Here is a 25253-nt window from a genome sequence, read left to right on the forward strand (position 1 = left end):
AAAGATTTAGTTCCTATCAGCTTTGCCTTAAGAAGAAAACAATGTCAGATCTGTCATATTTCTAAGGCATCTTAAGTTATAAGTTGCACCATTAATTTAGTAACAGTTTTTTTGGGGGGAGGAGGAAAAAAGAAATTAGTTACAGTTACACAATGTTGATGTTCTCACCTTTTAAAAAAGTAAATGATAATAATATTGTATTTATTCATACATCTAAAAATTTTTTTTAATTGGAGTATAGTTGCTTTACAATGTTGTGTTAGTTTCTGCTGTACAACAAAGTGAATCAGCTATATGTATACGTATACCCCCTCTCTCTTGAACCTCCCCCCCCGCCCCACCATCCTCACCCATCTAGGTCATCACAGAGTACCTAGCTGAGCTCCCTGTGCTATACAGCACGTTCCCACTAGCTATCTGTTTTACACGTGGTGGTGTATATATGTCAATCCTAATCTCCCAATTTGTCCCACCTTCCCCTTCCCCCACTGTGTCAACATGTCTGTTCTCTACATTTGCGTGTCCATTCTTGCCCTGCTAATAGGTTCATCTGTACCATTTTTCTAGATTCCACATGTATGTGTTAATATACGATATTTGTTTTTCTCTTTCTGACTTCACTCTGTATGACAGACTCTAGGTCCATCCACATATCTACAAATGATCCAATTTCATTCCTTTTTATGGCTGAGTAATATTCCATTTCATACATTTTTATATCACCTTTCTAGCATCACAACTTAAGTTTGAGTCTGAGCCTTTTCTCATATTCAGGTTCTCTACCATTGAAAGTTACTGAACTGGAAGCCTTTGATGGGTGGATGTTAGTGCCTAAAAATAAATTTTACTTTTAATAACACTTGAAACTGCCCAAACCAACCTTTAATTTAAAAATCTCTGTGGCTTTTGTATGAGAGAGTTTATTGTTGTTATTGTTTTTAATTGCATTGCTTACTTCCTGACAGGCAAAGTTTGGGGTTCTTGATAGTTTTTTGTCTTTTTCTGCACAATAGTGTTTTCTTGGTATAAATTTAATATAAAATTCAACCCCATGTGATACTACCAGTGAAACTAACTCAACTGAAGTAATAATTGGATGACTAGACACCAGTGCATGTTTAAATTTTTCTTTGTGTGGGTTTGTGGTCTTGTGTATTTTTTAGTTTTAGAAGATTTGGGATCATAATATACAACTTTTAAATTCGTTGTCTCTAAATCACTTAAATAACAAAGCGAAGTGAAAATCAGAGTCAGTGATGGCAGAGTTGTGTTTGACCTGACTGTTCCGCCTCTGAGCCTGATCTCAGGGTCAGTTTTCTTAAGATAACCCTCTGTCCTAGCTCCTTCCCCCTTTTCACTCACCTCATCTTTTGGCTGCCCAGAATATTATCTGTGTATATGATTCCGTGGGAAATGAGAATAGGGTGAGGAGAGTGCGGGATGTAATGCTTTAGAGCTTTGATGAATGTGTAGTATGTTACTTGAGATTGCCATGTTGTAGAAGGCAACTAACAAAGTCATTCTGTGTGAAATGGATCAGTGGAATTGAGAAGATTCATTTGAAACTTTGATTTACAAATATATTCCTTATAAAAAAGTTCCAGTTGGAGGTAATCACCATTTATTTATTGTGCTTTGAATCTTGTGCTAAGCAATTTAATTTGAACTTTATCAGTGACTTTTCTTTTGCCCAAAAGTTCACTTAACAAAAACCTTTCTAAGCAGGTTAATTATGATAGCGTTGTTATGTTTTTCTCTTAATTCTTGAGATGATTTCTCCCAATTCTCCAAATTTAAAAAATTCATTTGTAACTTCTGTTCCTTAGGGATACCAGGTACACATTCTTGACTTTGTTACCGACCACTAGGTTCTAGATTAGATTATGTCACTACTATAAATTATAAGCAAATATTTTTTTGTTTGTACTTTTTTCTAGGGAAGGGGCTCATAATCCATTAGCTTTTTTTTTCCTCTTGCATTTTATTTTATTTTTTTATACAGCAGGTTCTTATTAGGTATCTATTTTATACATATTAATGTATACCCGTCAATCCCAATCTCCCAATTCATCCCACCAACACCACCCCCCACCCGCTTTCCCCCTTTGGTGTCCATTCTCTACATCTGTGTGTCTATTTCTGCCTTGCAAACTGGTTTGTCTGTACCATTTTTCTAGATTCCACATACATGTGTTAATATACAATATTTGTTTTTCTCTTTGTGACTTAATTCACTCTGTATGACAGTCTCTAGGTCCATCCACGTCTCTACAGATGACCCAATTTAGTTCCTTTTTATGGCTGAGTAATATTCCATTGTATATATGTACCACATATTCTTTATCCATTCGTCTGTCGATGGGCATTTAGGTTGCTTCCATGACCTGGCTATTGTGAAGAGTGCTGCATTGAACATTGGGGTGCATGTGTCTTTTTGAATTATGGTTTTCTCTGGGTATATGCCCAGTAGTAGGATTGATGGGTCCAAGGGTGATTCTATTTTTAATTTTTTAAGGAACCTCCATAGTGGCTGTATCAATTTACATTCCCACCAACAGTGCAAGAGAGTTCCTTTTCTTCCATACCCTCTCCAGCATCTGCTGTTTGTAGATTTTCTGATGACGCCCATTCTAACTGGTGTGAGGTGATACCTCATTGTAGTTTTGATTTGCATTCCTCTAATAATTAGTGATGTTGAGCATCTTTTCATGTGCCTCTTGGCTATCTGTATGTCTTCTTTGGAGAAATGTCTGTTTAGGTCTTCTGCCCTTTTTTTTTTTTTTTTTTGCAGTACGCGGGCCTCTCAGTGCTGCCGCCTCTCCCGTTGCGGAGCACAGGCTCTGGACGCGCAGGCCCAGCAGCCACGGCCCACAGGCCCAGCCGCTCCGCGGCATGTGGGATCCTCCCAGACCAGGGCACGAACCTGCATCCCCTGCATCGGCAGGCAGACTCTCAACCACTGTGCCACCAGGGAAGCCCCCTTCTGCCCATTTTTTGATTGGGTTGTTTGTTTTTTTAATATTGAGCTGCATGAGCTATTTTGGAGATTAATCCTTTGTCCATTGATTCGTTTGCAAACATTTTCTCCCATTCTGAGGGTTGTCTTTTCATCTTGTTTATAGTTTCCTTTGCTGTGCAAAAGCTTTGAAGTTTCATTAGGTCCCATTTGTTTATTTTTGTTTTTATTTCCATTACTCTAGGAGGTGGGTCAAGAAAGATCTTGCTGTGATTTACGTCCAAGAGTGTTCTTCCTGTGTTTTCCTCTAAGAGTTTTATAGTGTCAGGTCTTACGTTTAGATCTTTAATCCATTTTGAGTTTATTTTTGTGCATCGTGTGAGGGAGTGTTCTAATTTCATTCTTTTACATGTAGCTGTCCAGTTTTCCCAGCACCACTTATTGAAGAGACTGTCTTTTCTCCATTGTATATCATTGCCTCCTTTGTCATAGATTAGTTGACTATAGGTGCATGGGATTATCTCTGGGCTTTCTGTCTTTTCCATTGATCTGTATTTCTGTTCTTGTGTGAGTACCATATTGTCTTGATTACTGTAGCTTTGTAGTGTAGTCTGAAGTCAGGGCGTCTGATTCCTCCAGCTCTGCTTTTTTCCCCTTAGGATTGTTTTGGCTGTTTGGGGTCTTTTGTGTCTCCATACAAATTTTAAGATTTTTTGTTCTAAGTCTGTAAAAAAAATGCCATTGGTACTTTGATAGGGATTGCATTGAATCTGTAGATTGCTTTGGGTAGTATAGTCATTTTCACAATATTGATTCTTCCAGTCCAATCCATTAGCTTTTAAAAGAGATCTGTAAATCAAGTAAATTTGCCTTTGGAGACTGCAGGGTAGTATGTTTGAAGATCAGTCAAAATATACTGTTGTGCTGTTTTATAGGATTTTTGCATCTTAAAAAAATCCTAATTATGTATAGGTGGTAGATTTAAGAAGATGTCTGCTGAGATAGCAGTGTCAGTTTCTTTACTGAAAGATTAATACTTCATTTATTTTAGATAAAATGTTCTGAAATACAGATTCTAAAAGCAAAGCGTTTTGTTTGGAGACAGAACTAAAGCCTACGAACATTTATTTCATCACAAGAAGTAAAGCACATAGGTTTAGTTTATGTAGTACACCAAGTAGTTGTTTGCTGTACACATTTTAAAATGTGACTTATCATAGAGGTTTTTTTTTTAATGGCAAAAGATCAACCTTTATTGGCCACTTTCTGGAAGTGATACTAAAATTATTGGTATAGCCAGGCTCTTCTAAGTATTTTAAAAAAACAAAACAAGATTCACTGTTGAGTTCCTCCTTATCATTGTGATTTATTTGTGTTGTAATTCAGTATCTACTGTGTTTTATTCTCGAATATGTATGTACCTGTTCCCACACATTTAGATACTATATCATATTATCAATAAATGTATCTCAAGAACTGTGTATGCTCAGGGCACTGTTCTTCTGTGGTGGGACAGCAAGATGAGCAGATTAGCCCCTGGCCTGGGGAGGTCTGATAGGGGAGGCATGGTGAGAGAATAAGGCATTTCAGAGCTGTGGTTAAGAGAGACTGGTCTTTCTCTCTCAGTGGGTAAGTAATCAAGGGAGGAAGCTGACTTGGGCTGAACCTTGAAAGAGGAGGTGGACTGGATTTGTGGGCAGAGCCACAATAGAAGGACATTTCTGGCAGAGGAATGAGCAGTGTCATGGCAGCCTAAGAGTGCAGAGAACAGAGAGGGTGATAATGCTGCAGTGAGAGTACAGGAGGTTGAGCAAGTGAGATTATAAAGGCAGTTGTTAAGGATACACATGGTTTTGGTTTTTGGACAATTTGAATCACTTTAGTACAAATAGCTTTAATATATATTCTATTGGATTATCTTAAATCACCTTAGATTTTTATAATTCCTTTGTAGAATATATAATTTTATCTTTTAAAATTCAGATACTCATTTTATAAAGCTGAAGAATTGTGATGTATGCTTTAGAAATGCACTGCACAATGGCCAGGGCATAGGTAAATGGGTCGACTAGGAAAACATTAATACAGAAACCAAAATACAGCCCTGCATACGTTTTTTAAAGTTTCCTGGGAATTCCCTGGCGGTCCAGTGGTTAGGACTCCGCGTTTCCACTGCAGGGGGCATGGCTTCTATCCTTGGTTGGGGAACTAAGATCTGCAAGCCACATGGTATGGCGGGGGGGGGGTGGAAACATTCTCAGTTTTTCAGATTTTATTGTATGTGCAAATGGGCAGGCCTGTTGATACAGCATTTTCCACAGATTTATTCACGCTTCAGATCCTAGAATCAGATATTTAACCCCTTCAATATTTATTAAATCACCTTCGTGGCCTTTTCCCATAAGGAGCTGTAGTCTAATAGGAAATGCTGAATGAGTGAATGAATGAATGAGGAAAAGAAGGGAAGAGAAAATACGTTTAGAGAAAACTGAGATTAGAGACCTCTGTGAGAGTGATGAGAGAACTCACCACAAAAAAGTAAGAGGAGAGAACCAGGGAGAGGAGGTAAAAGAAAGACTAGCAACTGGAATGATCTGATTTAATATTTCCCTAAGGCACATGTGTGTAAGTTTGTGTATGTTGTGTGTGTACACACAATAGTAGTGAAAACAAATATCCATTGAGGTACAGTGCGCAGTTCATTTGAGATTTTAAAAATTAAATATAATTAATATTTAATATTGCGGTTAATTTGTACCCTCATTTGGCAGTGATGTCAGAGAGTCATGTATAACATGTGGTACATAATGGTATTCTAAAGAGTTGGGGGTTCCGTAGGGCAACAGTGGCACTCCCATTCATTCATTCCATTTCTGGGAATTGCCATGCATTTGAGCTTATTAATGTATGTTTACTTGTGTTTGATGATACAGATTTGTGGATTATATTATCCAGTTTTAACCAAACCCCACAAAACAGACTAATAATATAAACATTCCTGCAAAGAAACTGAATATAAGAAACATGAGTAAGAATAGGAAACAGGAAAATGGTAGAGGTGTTACTTAAACTATTAGAATAAGCTTTTCATCTGCCATGATATAATTATTTTAGAAGATGGCTGAAAAAATTGGAGATTCTCAAGAAAGGTATTTGACAGACAGGCGTACGTTCACTATCAGTACTGATGAACCTTACTCTAAGACTAAATTGTGGCTTGAGATAGTAGTTAATAATGATATAAAATCATCATGATTAAGAAGACATTTAAAAGTTTAGGACCTAGAATGTTATAAACAAGATTGTATCACCGTAAATATGTAAATAATTTATCTTTATTTTTTACTTCGGTTTTGTGTGTTTTAAAATGTATAAAATTCAGTAGCATATGTTAATTATTTATAAATAATTAGAATGAATGTATGCCAAACTACATAGCTTAGAGCTCAAAAATTCATGAAGAGTTTATAGTAAAATAATGGATGTTCATAATAAATGACCCTGAGTTAGACAGAGCCTAGCAGTAATCTAGTTTTTATTTGAACTCAGTCATGATGTCTATAGGACATTTCCTCAATAGGTGCTAGAAAATACCTACTAACTAGCTCACAAATGTTTTGTGCCAGAAAGCCTTGGTGCTCACTTACCTGTCTTGAACCCCAAAAGGCTGGTGGAATATCGTATCTTGATATAGCTGTCTATAATTCCAGTTATAAGTGTGTGGTGTGTTTAATAAATATTATTTTAATTCCTAGGAATTAAAATAGGAATTATTTTAATTCCTATTATTTAATTCCTACAGCTCAACTGTCTGAAAGTTACATAGCAGCACTGAAGTTATTTAGTGTGGCCTTGGAGTTGGTAATGAGCACTATTGAGGGTTCCAGTCAATTAAAGATAAAATCAGAGAGGAGCAAGTTTCAAGGGATTAAATTCTTTCTGTATTTATTCAGTGTATTTGCTTAGTTATCTTTTTAGTGTTACTGACTTAATTCACCTTTTTGGTGTACGAAGAAAAGCTCTTGCATTTCTTTGTTTGGCATCAGCTTGTACTCCTGCAGAAAAATGCACTCTACGCTTGCACACGGTGGGAGCTGCCCTGGTCAGTGTTCCGAGTCGCCACTCTGACAGCGTTGTGAAAAACCACTTGTATATTTGCAAAAAAGGTTCTTGGAAAATAATGTGCTGTGACTCAGCGATTGAGAAGACTGGGTAAACTCCGTAGAATATAAATTCTGAAGAGATAGGGTTTAATAAGTTTTGATTGAAATTGTTTCAAAACCAATTAGGTATTTCTCTTTATTGTATTAAACAATATACAGCATATAAGTTTATACCATTCTTTACAGCTCCTGATGGTAGATTATGAACCTGCTATACTGGGCCCTATTGCAGTAGTATTTGCATGAGTTGAGTTGAATGGGGGTGAGTGCCTCCTTTATGCAAATTCGTCTCTTTTGAGTCTCATTCTGTTCATTGTGTCAACCTTTTAGGAATGTTGTAAAGTTTCAGTGCCTGCCACATACTACACGCTAAAAAGTTGCTGCTGTTTATGACAGCAGTTGCTTAGGAGGAGAAAGATACTCACTGGTTGGGACCTTAAAGACATAAATAGTATTTCACACATGTAAAATTTGGTATGGGGAATCTTTTAAACTGGATTTGTTTTAAGACACACTGAATATTTTACTTTCCTTTTTCTTAGCATCAGCAACAGCAATTTGTGATTGGCAGTACCAGACATTCAGTTGTACATCCCCACATCAATGCACTGCCAATGGTAAGAATTCCTCCTACTCTTCTTGTCAGAGCTTGTTTTAATTTCTGTTTTTATTATTGTCTTATTTTTAAGAATCTGTTAAGAATTTTGAAAGTTTTTCACAGTTTGACAAAATACATGTGTTCTCAAACTGAAGAAATGTTTTTAAAAAAACGTAATTTTTAAGGTACTTAAAATAATGTTTGATTATTTGGTGTTTTTTTTAAAAAGGCAAAACCTCTAATTTGAAGATTTCTATTATCTTGGCTATGGTTATCAGAAGGAAAAGTGTTACTATACAGTTAAGATCTTATATTTTAACATGTGGACTATATTTTGTGAATAAAATTTTCTCATTAAACTTAAGTTAGAGTGGCAGTGATGGCTCCTGTGTTTTTGTCCATCATCTTACTAAAATAATCATATTGGATTTCTCCTAATATTTATAGTTAATGGACAGTTAAATGGCTAAAATACTACCTGTCTTTAGTTAGTGGATAATTTTCAGGAGAACCATTCTTATTTATTTAACAAGGTCATTTAGAATCCTTTCTCTGTGGAATGAAAATGTCCACTATGTTATATAGCAGCAAGACCACTGGACTCTGTGGGAGTCGGGCGTTGCTCTCCGCTGCCTGTGCCTTGGATGACTTTTGGCAAGTACTCTTGTAAAATTTGGTGATGGAATTGGACTGAATTTCTAATGTTTATTCTAGCTGTAGGCTAAGTGATCTCATCACTGTTCATTAGAATTCAGAATGGTTTTTTACCTTACAAAAAGTAATTCCTTACATAAATGGTATGGCCCTGTATTGGGGGCATCAGTAAATAGCAGGAGAATGAGTTTTTATTTTTTGTGTGTTTTTTAAAGAATTAACTGCTTAACAACAGTGTTTTCTATAGTGCATTATCAAAAATTTTAATTATTTTTACTTAAATTTTTATTTTAAATATTAAATCAGGGAGCTATAGAAACTAAGGTTTATAGAATTTGGTGGGAAATTATAGATGCATCAGTCTGAAATAAAAAGTAGTAAAAATTAACTAGAACCAGGATGAGTGAGTGAGATGTGAAAGTTATCTGTGAAAATATTCCTAGGAAATGATTCATTTTAAAGATGAACTTGTCAGTATGTCAATAAGATTTCCTCTGCCTAAACTATCTTCTGAATTCTTACTGCTGAAAAGAAAACGACCTCTCCCCCTCTCCAGCCTCCTTTTCTTCTCCCTTCCTCCTTCCCCCCAGTAGTTAATGGGGAATGTTGGGGAAAATAAGGATTTTTGTTCTGGCTTTACCTAGCACGAAGGATGACACCGTTCTTCATTAGTATATGAAAATACTTGCTGGGTTCTTTATGGTACCTGGGTGACTCATTAACCATCATTAAATCTGCTGTTTCTTCTGGAGCACTACACTTCCTCACGTAAGCAGCTCATCTTAGGCATTTTGAGTATCTGGCTTTTTTGAAGTTCACGTTTGAAACCTGTGCATTTTTCTTGGTTGTTGGAGTCTTAGCTATTTGTGGCACGTTTCCCCTGAGAAGTGAGTTGCACAGGCCTGTTGGGTGTCTGAGAGCCAAGTGCCATGCCACTGGCTCTCTCTTCTAAGTGCCTGTCCTCAGGTGACTTTGTAATGTGTGTGCCACTCACATAGCCTGCGTGTTGTTTTGTTTTGTTTGGGGAGCAGCTTGTAGACTGTATTTTAAATCAGATTATCTCAAACGCATTTGCCATCACAAATGTTTATGTTAGTGTTAATTCTGTGTACGTGTTAGCGTGAAAGATGAAGAAGGTCAAGATTACACAAATTTGCTTATAGTCTAGCTGTGGACATCAAAGCCATTTCTACACATTTGTAAGATGTGCCAGTAAGTTTATAGATACTCGGTTCAAAATGGTGGTTTTCCCATGAGCCTGAGCAATGTAGTAGTGTTCGGGGTTAAATCTGTGCTGTGTACTATCTCACGTGTTTTTCTCTGGAAATGCCATAAAGGAGTGCTTTGTGAAAAGTCACCTCTGCCACCCCCCACACCCACTTCAACTTTGTTTTTCATATAAGAACCATGAACATTCTTTTTTTTGCCTCACTCTTCATTTGCCTAAGTGCAAGTTATTTTAACTCTCATAGCACCTTAAGTCACCATGATTTACAGCTACTTGTCAGTATACATGTTTCATGCTACTTTCTGTAATTATCTTATTGCATTAATAGAACCCAGTGACCAGTAGGTGTATATTATTATTCAGTGTGAAAAATTTTAGATGTACACTAGAGAGAATGGCATGATGAACTCTCACCCAGCTGCAGCATCACCAGCTTTGTTTCCTGTAACCGCTTTGCTCCCATGTTGTTATGCCTCTTTCTTCCCCACCCCCACCCCCATTTATTTTGGAGCCAATGCATATGGCACATGATTACATTAAGAAATATTTCAGTGGGTATCGATGGAAGATGTGGGCTTTTTAAAAGTATATACTACAGTACCATTATCCCACTTTAAAAATTGACAGTAATTTTTTTTATTTGAAAAGGCATTTAAATATACTTTAAAAAATTATAGTAAAAAACACATAATGTAAAATTTACCATGTTAACCATTTTTAAGTGTACAGTTAGCACACTTAAGTGTAGTGTTAACTATATTCACATTGTTGTACAACAGATCGCTAAAAATTTTTTATCTTGCAAAACTCTCTACTCTTTGAACAAAATCTCCTATTTCTTCCTCTCCCCGGCCGCTGTCAACAATCATTTTACATTCTGTTTTCATGAGTTTGACGTCTTTAAGTATCTTATATAAGTGGAATTATACTGTATTTGTCTTTTGTGACTGGCTTATTTAACTTAGAGTAATGTTCTCTAGGTTTGTCTGTGTTGTATCTTATGACAGGATTTTCTGCTTTTTAAAAGGTGGAATTTTTGTACATATATATCATTTTCTTTATTCATCTATCAATGAACATTTGGGTTACTTCCAACTTTGGCTATGGTGACGAATGCTGCAGTGAACATGAAAGTGCAAATATCTCTTTAAGATCCTGCTTTCAATTCTTTTGGATAAATATCTAGAAGTGAGATTGCTGGGTCATGTGATAATTCTAGTTTTAATTTTTTGAGGAAGCTCCATACGCTTTTCCAAAGTGGCTGCACCATTTTACATTCCCAACACTAATGCACAGGGTTCTGATTTCTCTACATTCTTGCCAGTACCTGTTATTTTCTGTGAGAGTTTTTGGCTGTTGTGAGGGTTGGTTTGTTTCATTTTGGGGTAGTGAGCACTCTAATAATGGGTGTGAGGTGATGACAGTAATTTCTTAATATCACCATATATCCTTTTAGTTTGAGCTTTTACAGATTGACAACAAAGTCCATACATTACATTTGGGTGCTACGTACAGCTTATGCTTTACCTCTTTATTATATTTTCCTTTTTATTTGTCTTGCAGGGTTTCCTCGTTCTGTATTTTGTTAATTGCATCCCTGTAGTAAAATGACTCTCTTTCCCTTGAATTTTTTAATTTAAAAGATTAATCTAATTCAGGTTTTTTTTTTTTTTTGCATTATTTTGGGGTGGGGGTAGGATGGCAGAATATTTTGTAGGTGGTACTAAGTAATTCCATGAAGAGGCATATAATATTTGCTTGTCTCTATTTGTGATATTAGGTGACCATTGACGATCATTGCCTAGATCATCTCTCATTATTTATTATCTGTAATATTTCTATAAAGAGAAACTTCCCTCATCAGATATTTGGTTACTCTGTGGCACAGTTTGCACTGGAAAGGCATACCAAATTCTTGATTCTTCCCTTTATTTACCAATTTTCTACATCTGTAACTCTATTTCTGTTTCGAAGATAAGTTTATTTTCCAATTTTCAGAGTGCTAAGTTGTTTCCTAGAATGCTGGGAAAAGTAGACCAAAGACTTTTTAAAAAGTGTCTCTGTGAGCTTGGGGATTTAAATATTTGATATGTTATTGCATTGTAGTTTTTATTCTTATGCTTAGGATACTCAGATTGTCTTGGCCAAAGGAGCCTTTTTAAATTGACTTCTGAATGTTTTTGACACAACTCTAGTAGTCTCTGCTAGCGTCCTTGCTTTTTGACATAACAAGATGTTCCTGAGCTCATCTTGCACATGTTCTTCCTTAGTCCCCAAATCAGCTGTGTCTCCAGAAAGTCCAGTTCCTTTTAGTGAAAGCAGTATGTAGAGCCACAGTCTAGTGCTAAGGGTCTTCGTTGTTTCTGGATGTCTGGTATGTCTGTGATATATCTGATAAAAATGTTGGATTTTAATTTTTCAAACTTAAATTCTTTGATTTCAATATTTCCATCCTTTCTCATGCTGAAAAATCTTTTTCTAATGGTATTTACATAAACTTGTTTCTTTTGTATATTTATATTATGTATAATGTATATATTTAACATATAAATATATAAAACAATATATTATTTAAAGGTATAAAATACAGAATATGTAAGATGTAAATATGTAAAATAAACATGAAATTATTGTACATAATACAATTTGTATCTTTATAAATATATTTTTATATATTTAAACCAGTACCACCAATATGATTACTGAAAACTGCTTTTTCTTTGGCCCATGACCCACTGGGGGTTTACATTCACAGTATTTTGAAGTACTCAAAGTAAATCCACTTGTATGATTTTTCTACCAACTTAGTACAGAATCAGGTCCATTTGTTTCATTGTATTTTTAATTTTTAGGATTTTAAAATATTGATTTAATCTTATAATTTTATAGAAAACATTGATATTACTTCAAAGTGAAGTATGTACTTAGTTTCTTCTTCCCCTTATAGGTAACCAAGTTTAACTAGGTTGCTACTTTTAAAAATAAGCAAACCTATGTGTATATATATACACTGAACATTTTGGAGATCACCTTATAGTAGTGTATAGAGTTAGTCCTCATTCTATGGAGTATGTGTATGGAGTAGTCCATTACATAGATGTAGCTTAGCTGTTTCACGAGTGGCAGTTTTAGGTATGAGCATAAATGTTCATGTAATTTTGAGGCAGTTTGCCAAATTCTTTTCTGTAGGTTTTATGCCATCTTATATTTTTTCCAGTAATGTATGAGGGTGTCTGTTTTCCCACTTGTTAACAGTGTATAGTCAGAACTTTTTGGATATATACATATTTAATCTGATAGTTGAGAAATGGTGTCTCAGTGTAGCTCTAATTTGCATCTTACGTGTTTTAGAACAATTTGTATGTTTTTTTTCTTTGAACTGTTCCAAAGATAGATTCTCATTTTCAAGAAATGTCTATCAACTTTGTTGACCAATCCCTTTAGGCCTCCTCTTTTCTCTTGTTCTAATTCTACAGTTATCCCACAGCTTCTAAAACTTAATTTGGTTTAACAACAAGATTTTCCTGCTAAGAATAGAACCTCGCTGACCAGTTGTTTTAGGTTTGATTTCCGTGGAATCAGACCCTCGATTATAACCATTTTATTTGAAGGCTGAACCCAGGAAGTTCCTGTGGGGAAATGAGAAAAGGAAGATAAGGAGGCCAGTACAAGATGCCTTTGAGTAAGTTAATATTTTAGGCAGTTGGGACTCACATCTTGTGGGGACCTCTGGGAGCCAGTATGTAGAACGTGCCTCTCAGCTGTTCCACTCATGGGTCAAGAAAGTTGGGGTACTTTGTCCACCAACTCCATTCCTTATTGGTTGAGTTATGCTTTGGGAAGGGCAGGGCATCAGCTCCTTAGAACTTCCCCTCTGACCTAACTGTGGCCAGAGATGACCCTCAGGTGTTTGCAGTAAGAAGCTGCCTAGTTCCTAAGGAAAACTGAATGATCAGGGGTTATGGGCTGGACACTGCCAGCCTCTGTTGCATCGATGAATATTCTAGTCTACTGGCAACTATATTTCTCAGTGTAAATTAGTAAATCATTCTTCTCATTCATAAATTGCTCTAGTGTATTTTGTTAACATCTGTTCTCCTAGAACTTGATTATCCCAAGAGAACAGATAAAAGTAAATTATGGCTTGCCAGACTGAGGATAAGACCCCAGAGTTGTAACCCTACCAAGAGGTAACTCCCAGGAAGCAGTGTGGTGCGTATTGAGGAGCTAGTGATCTGTTCCCTTTTACTCTCCACTTCTCAAGCGTGTCATCTGTAAAATAATTTGTTTTGTTCACTGTAGAGAAGTTCATTGTCATTATTTATCATCTGTCTTTCACTGTCCTGTACTTTTGAAGTGGTATTACTAAATGTGAGGCGTAAATGGCACTGCCATATAGACAAGATTGTGTGAAGTATTTATTTTATTTTGGTTGAGAATTTATGCCTCTGGAGAACTAATCTTCAAGTCAATAGTAAGAGGGTTACATTGAAAAGCTCTCTTAGTCTTGGGGATTTTTTTTTTTTTTTCCTTTTAATGGATGGAGCTGAAAATAGCTACAGGCTGAATTTCTTTCAGAGGGGTCTATGCCTTTGCTTATGTCTGAGCAAGTATACCTTTGAAAATGTATGGTTTATTTTCTATTAAAAACAAAACAAGTGATAAGCTGAAAAGAGCAGAGCACATGCACATTGGAGTTGTAGTTAACTGAATGCCTTCATCTTTACCATTGGATGTTTGCTGTGTGATGTGAGGCTGATACAACTGTCTAAAATGGAACCTGAGTGACTGTGGTTTCATTTGGAAGGCAAAGAAGGTGTGGATTCTTTCATGGATTTAATCCTTAAATTAAATGTGATAGTAGAACTTGTTATGGTGAGTTGATGTTGCTATTTAAAAATGGATCTTCATGCTTCAGATAACTTGGTGTCTGTTCTACAAGTTCTTAATATAGGCACCATGCAACCAGAAATAAAATGTACCTCTCTTTTTGTCTCAGGGAACCCAAAATAAAGTGAGCAAGGACTTGCACCTACATAGAGGGATGAATATTTAATGGAACAATGTTAAAACAAGAGGTGTCCTGTCATTGATTATTTTCTGGCTTTATTTTTTTAAGTTTTTGCAACTTCTCACACTGACCTCACTCTGTTAAATTCAGTCTTAATAGGGTCTGACACATTTAGGATTGAGCTGCCTTGTCTAATATTAGCAGTGTAGCCAAATTTGAAACTACAGGCCATATTTCATAGGTGTATTGAAGCCATTTGGGGTCGTCTTCTCCTTGCTTTCGTCAATCCATCCATCTTCCCAGGGGATAGTATTGCTTTTTAAAAAAATTTGAGTTTTCAGTTTTTGCTCCAAAGAAAAACTAACATACTGAAGTTTGGTGTGTAAAAGACAGGAGTTTTCAAATTTAACTGTTTGTTTGCTTCTTCATGTTCTGTCCTTTTCTGTAAGCCAGTTAATTTCAGTCATATCTTTTGATTTTTCTCTTGGTTCTTTTTAACAGAGTTCCTTCATAATGCCTATTTTTTCTCCTACGCTACGATTACGATTTCCTCCTGTAAGGAGGATCTTTTTTTAAAAAAATGCTAACGTTCTTATTTTTCTACATATATATATATATATATATATGTATGTATATATATATTAAGGACCATCTTGATTTGACATTCATTTCCAGTCAGAGTTTAATGGAATCATTTTGAGTTCATTGTAATCTGATATTTTAAAAAAATGATTTAGAGCATAAGGGTTTATGAGTTTAGAACAGAGTACATAGAAACATATTAAATGTGTAGGAGACACCAAGAGACATTTTCATTAGTTTAAAGTTTTTTGATATATGAAAAAGTAAATTAAAATCAGACAAAAAATGGAAAGATGAGTGAGTGTTCTGAGAGAGAGAGTAGATATCTTATTTAAATGTCTCTGTAACTCTGTGAGGCTGTTAATATTTCTGTTTTATAGATGAGGAGACCATCATTCTTGTTTATAATCACCTAGATAATAAATTGTAGAGTCTGAAGTCTGAATCAAGTCTGTTTCCACAGTTCTGTCCTCTCTTCTGAGAATGCGTATGTATTTCTGTTCTCATATGGAAATGATAGGAACTGTGACATGATGGAACTGGGGTGGGACTCTGGGTTCTTACAGAGATTGGTTATTGCCCTTTGTTTTACCTGAGGAACAATTAAGGAATGAAACTGTTGTAGAGTCCATTTTTAAAAAATTATATCCATGAAAAAAAAAACCAGGGGTTTCAGCATTTGCAGATTTACATAAGCTTTTTGTTATTTTCATTCAGAGGAGGGATTCAGTATTTTGGCTGAAATTTCAGAAGCTAAATAAGTCACAGCAAAGCATCTGAATTGAATATTGTGTACTTTTAAAACATATTTTGTGTATCCTTCACCAGTCTTTTTTTTTCTTTGTGGTACGTGGGCCTCTCACTGTTGTGGCCTCTCCCATTGCAGAGCACAGGCTCCGGACGTGCAGGCTCAGCGGCCATGGCTTACGGGCCCAGCCGCTCCGCGGCACGTGGGATCCTCCCAGACCGGGGCACGAACCCATGTCCCCTGCATCGGCAGGCGGACTCTCAACCACTGCGCCACCAGGGAGGCCCCTTTCACCAGTCTTTTAATTCATTTAATTGAGAAATGTATTTGTTTTATAAAGTCTTTTAATGTATTTCTTACATACTTTGCCCTCAGTTGTGGATAGGATAGAATGAACATTGGCTTTCATAAAAGTAAATATTCAATACTTGTTAATTCATTTATTTTGAAATATACATAAGCCATTTTTTTTTTCTTTTACTGCAGTTCTACCCATGGTAGAGATGGAACTTTATTTCAAAACCAGGCTTTCTCTTGATTTGTCCTCCTGCCTGTACCATGGCAGATCTCATAACCATCAGTGGCATACAGTTTTTGTGTGTGTATATATAAGGCAGATAAGTCATCGAGACACCTTGGGCCTTGTTTGCCTTTGCCTCACTTTCCCCTCCCCTCCCACCCCACAGCTGCACCTGCACTTGCACTTGCACTGGGTAGTGTTGTGGCCACCCTAGGTGTAGCTGTTGAGCACTTGAAATAATGACTGGTTATAGCTCAGATGTACTGTAAATATAAAATGCATGCTGGATTTTGAAGACAGTTTTTTAAAAAAGTGAAATCTCAATCTTACACGGATTTCAAGAAATTATAATATTTGGATATATTGGATTAAATAAAAATACATTATTAGAATCAGTTGCCACCCGTTTCTTTTTAAGTTTTACATGTGGCTACTAGAAACTTAAAATTAAATCTGTGGTTTGCATTGTGGCTTGCATTGTATGTCTATTGACAGTGTTGTTCTGTACCTTGCTGGTCATAGCTACCAGACCTAAAGATTCTCCTTGTCTGCCAGAAACAAGTAATTAGAGCGATAAAGAACTTAAGATCTGGGGAAACTGGACTGACCCTCAGAGTTCCTAAAATAGATCATGGGACTACATTACAAAGCTAAGTAGGTTGTCATTATTTATAAAATGAGAACCCAAGGCTTAGAAAAGTGATGCCAGATCACGTACTTTGTTACAGTAGAGCACCAGGACTTGAACCAGACCCCCTAATTTGTAGTCCAGCTTTCTTTTAAATTCTGTGTTAATACAAACTGTATAGAATTTGAATATTCTTCAAAGGTGAATCATGAGTGCTTTCACAGGACCTCAAGAGGAGACAGAATAATAAGGATTAAGGCATCTTGGCTTGAGATCTCTAGGGTTTTTTTCCCCACTATAGTTAAGAGTTAAAGGTACAAACTGTGAGGAAATTTTTCTTTTATTAAAATTAGATTTTTATTCTCATCTGTTTGTGTTAATCTCTTATTCAGGAAGATCAGTATTTGCTCTCCTTTGTCTACACTTATTTTCTTGTCAAATCACTTTTCCCCTAGATTTTTCAGTTATACAGTTTCCGTTTGGTTCTTTTTATACTTTCTACTTCTGAGAAGTTCTGTCTTTACCATCATTTCAAGTGCCTGCCTTTAGCCCATGGAGGATGGATAAAATGGCTGCCTTAACATCTTTGATATTTCTCACATCTAGATCATCTCAGGATTGGCATCTGTTATTGTCTTTTTCTTTGAGAATTAGATTTTCTTGATTCTTTGTATGTTGAGTAATTTTTTATTGTCTCCTCTCAGGAGATGATGATGATGACTTTTTGTCTGTTTGAAAACAGACACGTTCACTGGAAGTTCTGTTTGTGTCGTGGACAGTGGTTCCACTGTGAGTTCAGTGTTCAAAGCCTTTGCTCCGCTGCCTTGGGGGTACTCCTCCCGTGCATCCCTCGGTGTTAGTGTGGGATGCTGACGGTGGCTCATATCTTCAGTTCTCAAAGCCTTTGCCTTTTTGAGTGTGTTCTGCATCCACATCCTGGGATGAACTTGGGACCTGGGTTGATGCGTATACAGAATTACAGGATCCAGCTCCCAGAGGCCTCTTTTTCCTGGTTTAGTTTGTCTCTTTTGAATCAGGGGGACTGGCTCAATCAGGGTCTCGAGGGGAAAAAACATGGGAAAGGAGGTATGTCAATTACAGTCTTTGAATAAGTGTGTTCTTAAGAATAGTAGGGGGTTATAATTCCAAAAAATGGGGTAGTGACTCCTATAGGACAAATCCTCCCACAAATAGTGACTGCAATCTCTGGACAACATAAGAAAAAAAAAAAAGTGAGAGGACGCTGTAGAGCAAACAGAAACAAGAAGAAACTGGTCTGGAGTGGTATCTTAAAAGAAGGGAATGGCCTTGGGTGAGCTTCCCATTGTGATGGTGTTTTGTCAGAGGGCAGGCTCCTGTTGGCTGGTTTGCAGTCTTACTGGCTTGAGGAGCCACACAGTTCAGAACTACCACAGCGGCTGCAGAGCAGTGGAGCCCAACAGGAGGAAGAGGGGGAAGCCTAAGGAAGGAAAGAACCACAGAGGTCGAGTACCGAATTCTGTGTATAAACTGTCAAATACGGGGGCTGACCCCTAAACTGGAAACAGTCCAGGTATCTATCAACAAGAGAATAGATACACAAGCTGTGCTGTATTTGTATCACAGAGTACTATTGATCAGTAGAAAGGAGCAAACTATTGGTACCTGAAGCAATTTTGACTAATCTCTGAAACATTATGCTGAATGAATGTAGCCTTACATAAAACAGGACATAATGTATGGTTCCGTTTATAAGATGTACTAAAAACAGGCAAATATCTATTGTGTATTGGGGTGGAGGGTGCAAAGCTAGTCAGTACTGGGGGGAAAAGTCATTGGCAGGGTTTAGAAATGGATGAATGGGTGCGGGGGACAGGGATTATGTAGGAAAAGATATGTGGGAACTTTCTGGGGTGATGGTAGTATCCTATGTCCTGTTAGGGATTAGAGTTACTTGAGTTTACGCATTTGTCAAAACTCATTGAATGGTACACCTTGTAAGTATCCATTGTATTTTGTTTGCATGAAATTTTTACTTTAAGAGAAAAACCATACTAAATACTTTATTATAGTTAATGATAGGCAATAATGAAGTTATATATGGGGGAAGTTTACTGATATCTGTAACTTTTTGGAATGCTTAAAAAATTAAGATTAATTAATAATTGTGGTAAAACAAGTAGAAGGAAGTGTTAATTTTAAAGTCTTAGTGATAGCTATGTGAATATTCTTTGTACAGTGCTTTCAGTTTTTCTGAATGTGTGAAATTTGCAAAATGAAACATTATATTGAATAAAAGATACTACTAGGCAGTATATCTCTAAACTAGTTTCCTGCTGTTAGTACGTTGTTTTTAGTGGCTTTCATAAAAATTGATATTTCTCTGAATTTCAAAAATAGGTTAAAGAGTTTATCATTGACAATTTTCTGCCTATGCACTAAGCTCTGAACTGTTTAGGATGTAGAAAGATATAGAAGTAGAAATAAACAACTAAAGTAGGAAGACAAACATCCACACAATAATTTGATTACTTCAGAGTGATATAGCAAAATCTCACTAAGATCATTTATGATACATAAATTCTGAGGGAATGGATACATAATTAGAGTGTGATCAGAGTTAAATGTAATTAGTGGGAGATGGAATCCCTGGGGTTGCTTATTTTGAACAAGTTTTGAAAATGCTATTAGAGGAAATTATTAGATTCCCTTTCCATTCTTTTAATTGGCCAATTGTGGTTTATAAAGTATGGTTTAGGACACATTTTTTACTGTGTTGTATTCATCCTTCAGAAGAGGAATGCTACATGATTTTTATGCTAAAATTGTTAGATTGAATGATGAGAATTTATTTTAAAAAATAATCTGTATTTTAGGAATATGGTAATTGTATGTTAATAAGCTGTTCTATTAAAAAGCAAATGATCATTGTTCCAGAATTTTGTAATTTTATAAAGTTTTGAGAGATAAGTATAGTGTTATTTAAAAAAAATTGACATAATATCCAATATTAAGGATAACCATTCTAAAATACTGTTTTGTTTTTGTTTTTTTGCGGTACGCGGGCCTCTCACTGTCGTGGCCTCTCCCGTTGCGGAGCACAGGCTCCGGACGCGCAGGCTCAGCGGCCATGGCTCACGGGCCCAGCCGCTCCGCGGCATGTGGGATCTTCCCGGACCGGGGCACGAACCCGTGTCCCCTGCATCGGCAGGTGGACTCTCAACCACTGCGCCACCAGGGAAGCCCAATACTATTTCATTTTTTATCCTAATTTACTCTTCAGAAAGCTATTCTGATAGACTGAATTTTTTAGATGTATATATCGGAATAAATTATAAGTGGATAAAGATGAGAGAAAACTGAAATATTAAACTATAAATTGTAATTATGAAATGTGAGATTTTTTTAGCCATTAATTTGATTATCTCAATTTCTTTTTATTGGCAGTTTTTTTCTTCCCCAAGCCTGATATGAGAACTTTGAACAAAACTAGGCAGTTATTAAATACATTTTAGAAAATAAAAAGTTATATGTAATTAATTGATGTTTAAATGGCTTGATAATTTCTAGTGAGCAGAAATTAGTCAGGTTTGGACTTATTTTTGGTCTTTTGTGTTTTTATTTTTCCAATTATATTGCAAGAGTAAAAAGAACGACCATTTCTATTAAAACTTTCTCAAAGCAAATGTGCTGCAAAAAACCCCCAAACAAACGAAAAGCAAATGTGCTGCTCTTTTGTGTGCAGCATCTAGCCATTTATAACTGTTTCTAGAATTTTGTATTATTGATCTCTAAATGAGGCGTTTTGGTCTTTGGGAAAATTGTACTGTATGCTGACTTATGTAAGTGGTAGGAAGAATAACAAATGTGCTTATGTTCTACAAATTGAAATTTAGTGAGGAACAATCCAGTGGGCTTCTTGCCACATACCAACTAGTTATTTAAACATCAAATTCTCCTTTAACTGCTAATCTTGGTACCAACGCCTTTCCAAAGGAGAATAATACTTTACCCAGTACAGTCAACCAGTCCTGAATTTTTGAGGAGCTGGTTTACATCTGCTTGATTTTGGCTAAAAACAATACTGCTTATAGTAATCATTAGTAATTGTATTTTTATTAGTAAATAAGCATAATGTTTAAGTGTCTCTGAAAAAGTCATTGGGGGAGGGGGAAGTGAGGTAGTTGGAGTAATTGCTGAAAACAGCTTAGGCTCAAAATAGCACCCTAAAGTATGCTTCACATATCATACTGATTTCTACTGTGTGCAGCTAAGTGTAAGGTTATTTTAATCAACTCATTAGGGCTGTGAATCAAAATGCCCAGATTAAAATCGAAAATATATTTCATGTGAGGGAAAATTTTGTTTCCCAGATTTTTTTGTCTCAGAGATACATGGATATCACAACTATTTTAAGACTAGCCAAGAACAAATTTCATTACCATCAAGACTGCTTTATTTTTGTCTTTGTTTCTACCAGCCAGAGAGAAATTTTATTAGTGATTCTGAATAACATATTAGGTATTATATTGCCAGGGTGAAATGTTCAAGTGAATAATTAATGGAATTATGTGTATGCCAATTTATTTTATAATCACTATGTAATTTGCATAAAGTAAGCTGTAAAAACAAGTTTTTTTCATTGACGGTTTCATTTTATCTTTAAATCCTTTAAAAGATATAGATTACATCCTTTAAAAGAGATTTTTGATAGTTTTTTTTTTTTTTTTTTTTTTTTTTTTTTTGCGGTACGCGGGCCTCTCACTGTTGTGGCCTCTCCCGTTGCGGAGCCCAGGCTCCGGGCGTGCAGGCTCAGCGGCCATGGCTCACGGGCCCAGCCGCTCCTCAGCATGTGGGATCTTCCCGGGGCATGAACCCGTGTCCCCTGCATTGGCAGGGGGACTCTCAACCACTGCGCCACCAGGGAAGCCCTTGATAGATTCTTGATAGTAGAGATATGTTTTTGTAGAGATATGTTTATTGGTTCTCATATACCTAGAGTTTTAGAAGTCTGCCAGGTGAAAATCATAGCATTCACATAAATAAAAAAATAAAGTATAACGTCAGCTGATCTATGAACTTAAAACTGAATTTATTAGACCCTGGATGATTAGCTAGGACCAATCAGTTAATTACCTATATTTAGGAAATTGCAGTTAGGAAACCACAAGTTTTTGAGGCACCAGAGCCTTTCTATTATTTGTTACTTATAGAAGCTTTATTTCTTTCAGTATAGAAAACTTAAACAAAAGATACTCTTCTCTTTTTATATTTCTTTGTGTCACCAGTGGAAAAAAATGTCATTTATTTCAAATTACCTTGTTGTCAGAAGAAGCCAGGTTCTATTTTGAGCGCTAACCAGGAAAGAAATTATTATGCTTAGGGAAAATACTCTCATTAACAAAGAAGGATATCATAGCATAATTATTGTTTTATTGCAACTAAAAGTAATTGTTTAATTTACTCTAATCATTTTTTGTGTCATTTTACTCTTTGTTCAGTTACTTAATTGTGGAAAGTTATGAGGCATTTTATCATCTAAAGTAATTACTAGCCCAAAGGTGTTCCTGTAGTGTTTCCAAGATTTACTTGGGCAGTCTGGCTGCTGAATAGGTTTTTTGAGGTCATAATTTGGTCACTCACTGCTAATCTAGTTTAGGTGATAATGTTACTTACTAAGGCTGGTATATTGTAAAAACCTTTCTGGTAGTGAAAAGTTATGAAATAATTGCTTTTTGCGGTTCAATATTTGTGAAAATTGTTTTCATCCCTGTTCCACCTGCTGTTTGCAATGTTAACTTTACTGTTAACAAAAATCCTGCATTTTATTGCTTCTTCCTAAATTCATCGGTAGAATCCCTCAGTGTTAAAGCTAGAGGAGCCCTTTCAGATTATCTAATTCAGCACCCTCATTTTACAGATGAGGAAACTGAGGGCTTGGACTAGAACAGAGTTCTCCTGACTCAGTCCAGGACTCTTTCTATTACATCATGCTGCCTGATGTTTGTTTATGGAACTCGGCAACATCACGTACAGGGTGAGCTTTTTTTTTTTTCCCCCCAAATGAACACACAAAGTAATAGCTACTCATCAGCTGCTCTTCATCATTCTTAACTTTCCTTTTCCTTTTTACCCATATACCTATTTTAATCCATAATATATAGCCCAATTACTCATGACTTTATTTTGCTGCTACTTCTTCTTGGCATTTGACCATTATTATTATTATTTTTTTTTTTTTTTTTTTTTTTTTTTGCGGTACGTGGGCCTCCCATTGTTGTGGCCTCTCCCGTTGCGGAGCACAGGCTCCGGATGCGCAGGTTCAGCGGCCATGGCTCACGGGCCCAGCCGCTCCGCGGCATGTGGGATCTTCCCGGACCGGGGCACGAACCCGTGTCCCCTGCATCGGCAGGTGGACTCTCAACCACTGCGCCACCAGGGAAGCCCTTGACCATTATTTTTAAGAGCTAAACTCTTAGTAACAAGGTTTCTTATCAGTAACCACGGTAGCCTTACCAGGCACTATAGCAACAGTAGATTAAAATTCATAACAGGAACAATTTATGGAATCTTAGGTTTAGATTTAAGAAGTGAAATATAAGTAGGTAAGTACAAGAGTGTGTATATGAGCTCTAAGAGCAGATGTGGTACCAAATATGAAAGCAAAGAAGAGGACAGAATCAGAAGGTCAAATGCAGATGTGGTACCAAATATGAAAGCAATTTTTTGGTGAAATAACAAAGTGCCAAGAAATATTAGCCAGCAGTGTGGCATGGTTGCAGTAAAATGCCTTGTCCTGTGAACTCATGGCTTTAAACACAATTGTGTTTTAGATTATTGAATTATTTTCTGTATTGATGCGCATATTGTCCCATTTTTGGCTAGTGAGAGCCTCTTCAGGTTGGTTCCTATGTCCTTTAGATAAGACCTTAGTTTTAGGTAGCTGTCTTGCTTTTTGGTTTGACAAGGTATTACAGGTTTGTATGGTTTTCAAAGGTAACTCAAGGACTTCTAAGTTCTTGTAATTAAGTTCAAGATTTATAAGTTTCTTTAGAACCAAAGTATCATTTCCACTCTTCCATTTTTATAAAAGTTTTTTATAAACACTGTCCGTCATTAATTTTGCTTTTTATGGAATTAGGAAAAGGCAAAGTCTTTCAGCTTAGACAAAATTAACATGCTTCTCTTGTATATATTTTTTAAAATCTCTTGTTTCATGTCACTGAAATAACCATAACGTTAACCTCTAGAATTTTAGGGTAAACTAAAGCACTAGTGCTCAACTATGAATGCTGGATAAGTTTGTTGGATTGGTAGAATACTGCCATCATAGTCACACCTTAATCACTTACATATGTATTATATATATGTGTTACTGCAATTCTTTGACTGTTTAGCTATTTATCAGCCATTTTAAAGGGCCCCTACCCACCTGCCAGTTAACTAATTGTGTTTTGTGTTTCAGGTGAACTAAATCAGAGGTCCAGAAATATTACGTGACAGTAGTTTTTCTGAAAATATATCTGTGGGGAGAACGATTGTAGGATGTTTTACATGAATTGTGCTTTGATTATATTTCTTACGCATGAGAGCTATATTTTATGACTTATGAAGATGTATATATATATATATTTTATAGCTATTATGTGTTGAGTGCTAGAATATAAAGTACAGGCTGCCTTTTTTTTTCTTTCTTTTTTTTTTTTTTTACGGTACGCGGGCCTCTCACTGTTGTGGCCTCTCCCATTGCGGAGCACAGGCTCCGGATGCGCAGGCTCAGTGGCCATGGCTCACGGGCCTAGCCGCTGCGCGGCATGTGGGATCTTCCTGGACGGGGGCTCGAACCCGTGTCCCCTGCATCGGCAGGCGGACTCCCAACCACTGCGCCACCAGGGAAGCCCCAGGCTGCCTTTTAAATGCTTTAATTTGGTAGTGACTAAAAAATCAAATATGCACAATAAAAGGTGATATAATAACAATGTTAACATGTAAATTATAAATTGGCTTTCCATGCACTCCTACCTACCTGTGAGGTTCGTAGATTAGATTTTATTTCTATTTTTCAGAATGAGAAACTGGGGCTCAGGGAGGTTAAATGACTTGATTTAATGTCTTAATGTCAAAAACAGCATTTGAAAGAAAATAGCAACATTCTGATTTCTAACCTAACAGTTGTTTTTTAACTA

General features: G+C 36.3%; 1 protein-coding gene across 5 annotated transcripts in view; it reads left to right on the top strand.

Annotated features, from left to right (window-relative positions):
* Positions 1 to 25253, top strand: part of TBL1XR1 (TBL1X/Y related 1) — a 186001-nt gene that overhangs the window by 88264 nt on the left and 72484 nt on the right. For 2 of the 5 annotated variants that reach the window (XM_089910831.1, XM_022571877.3), the window contains exon 2: positions 7662 to 7736. Coding sequence is in view for 1 of the 5 variants with exons in the window: in XM_089910830.1 (XP_089766956.1) it covers positions 8362 to 8371 (10 nt within the window). In the remaining 4 variants the exon portion in view is untranslated. Of the gene's footprint in view, positions 1 to 7661; positions 7737 to 8302; positions 8372 to 23083; positions 23105 to 25253 lie in introns of those variants that run through there. The other 3 variants (XM_089910830.1, XM_089910828.1, XM_089910829.1) reach the window with 3 other exon arrangements.

This window comes from Delphinapterus leucas, chromosome 4, assembly GCF_059928025.1.
Source record: "Delphinapterus leucas isolate spDelLeu-1000000601 "Yukka" chromosome 4, BTC_Dleu_Yukka2, whole genome shotgun sequence".
In the NCBI taxonomy this organism is placed as follows: Eukaryota; Metazoa; Chordata; class Mammalia; order Artiodactyla; family Monodontidae; genus Delphinapterus; species Delphinapterus leucas.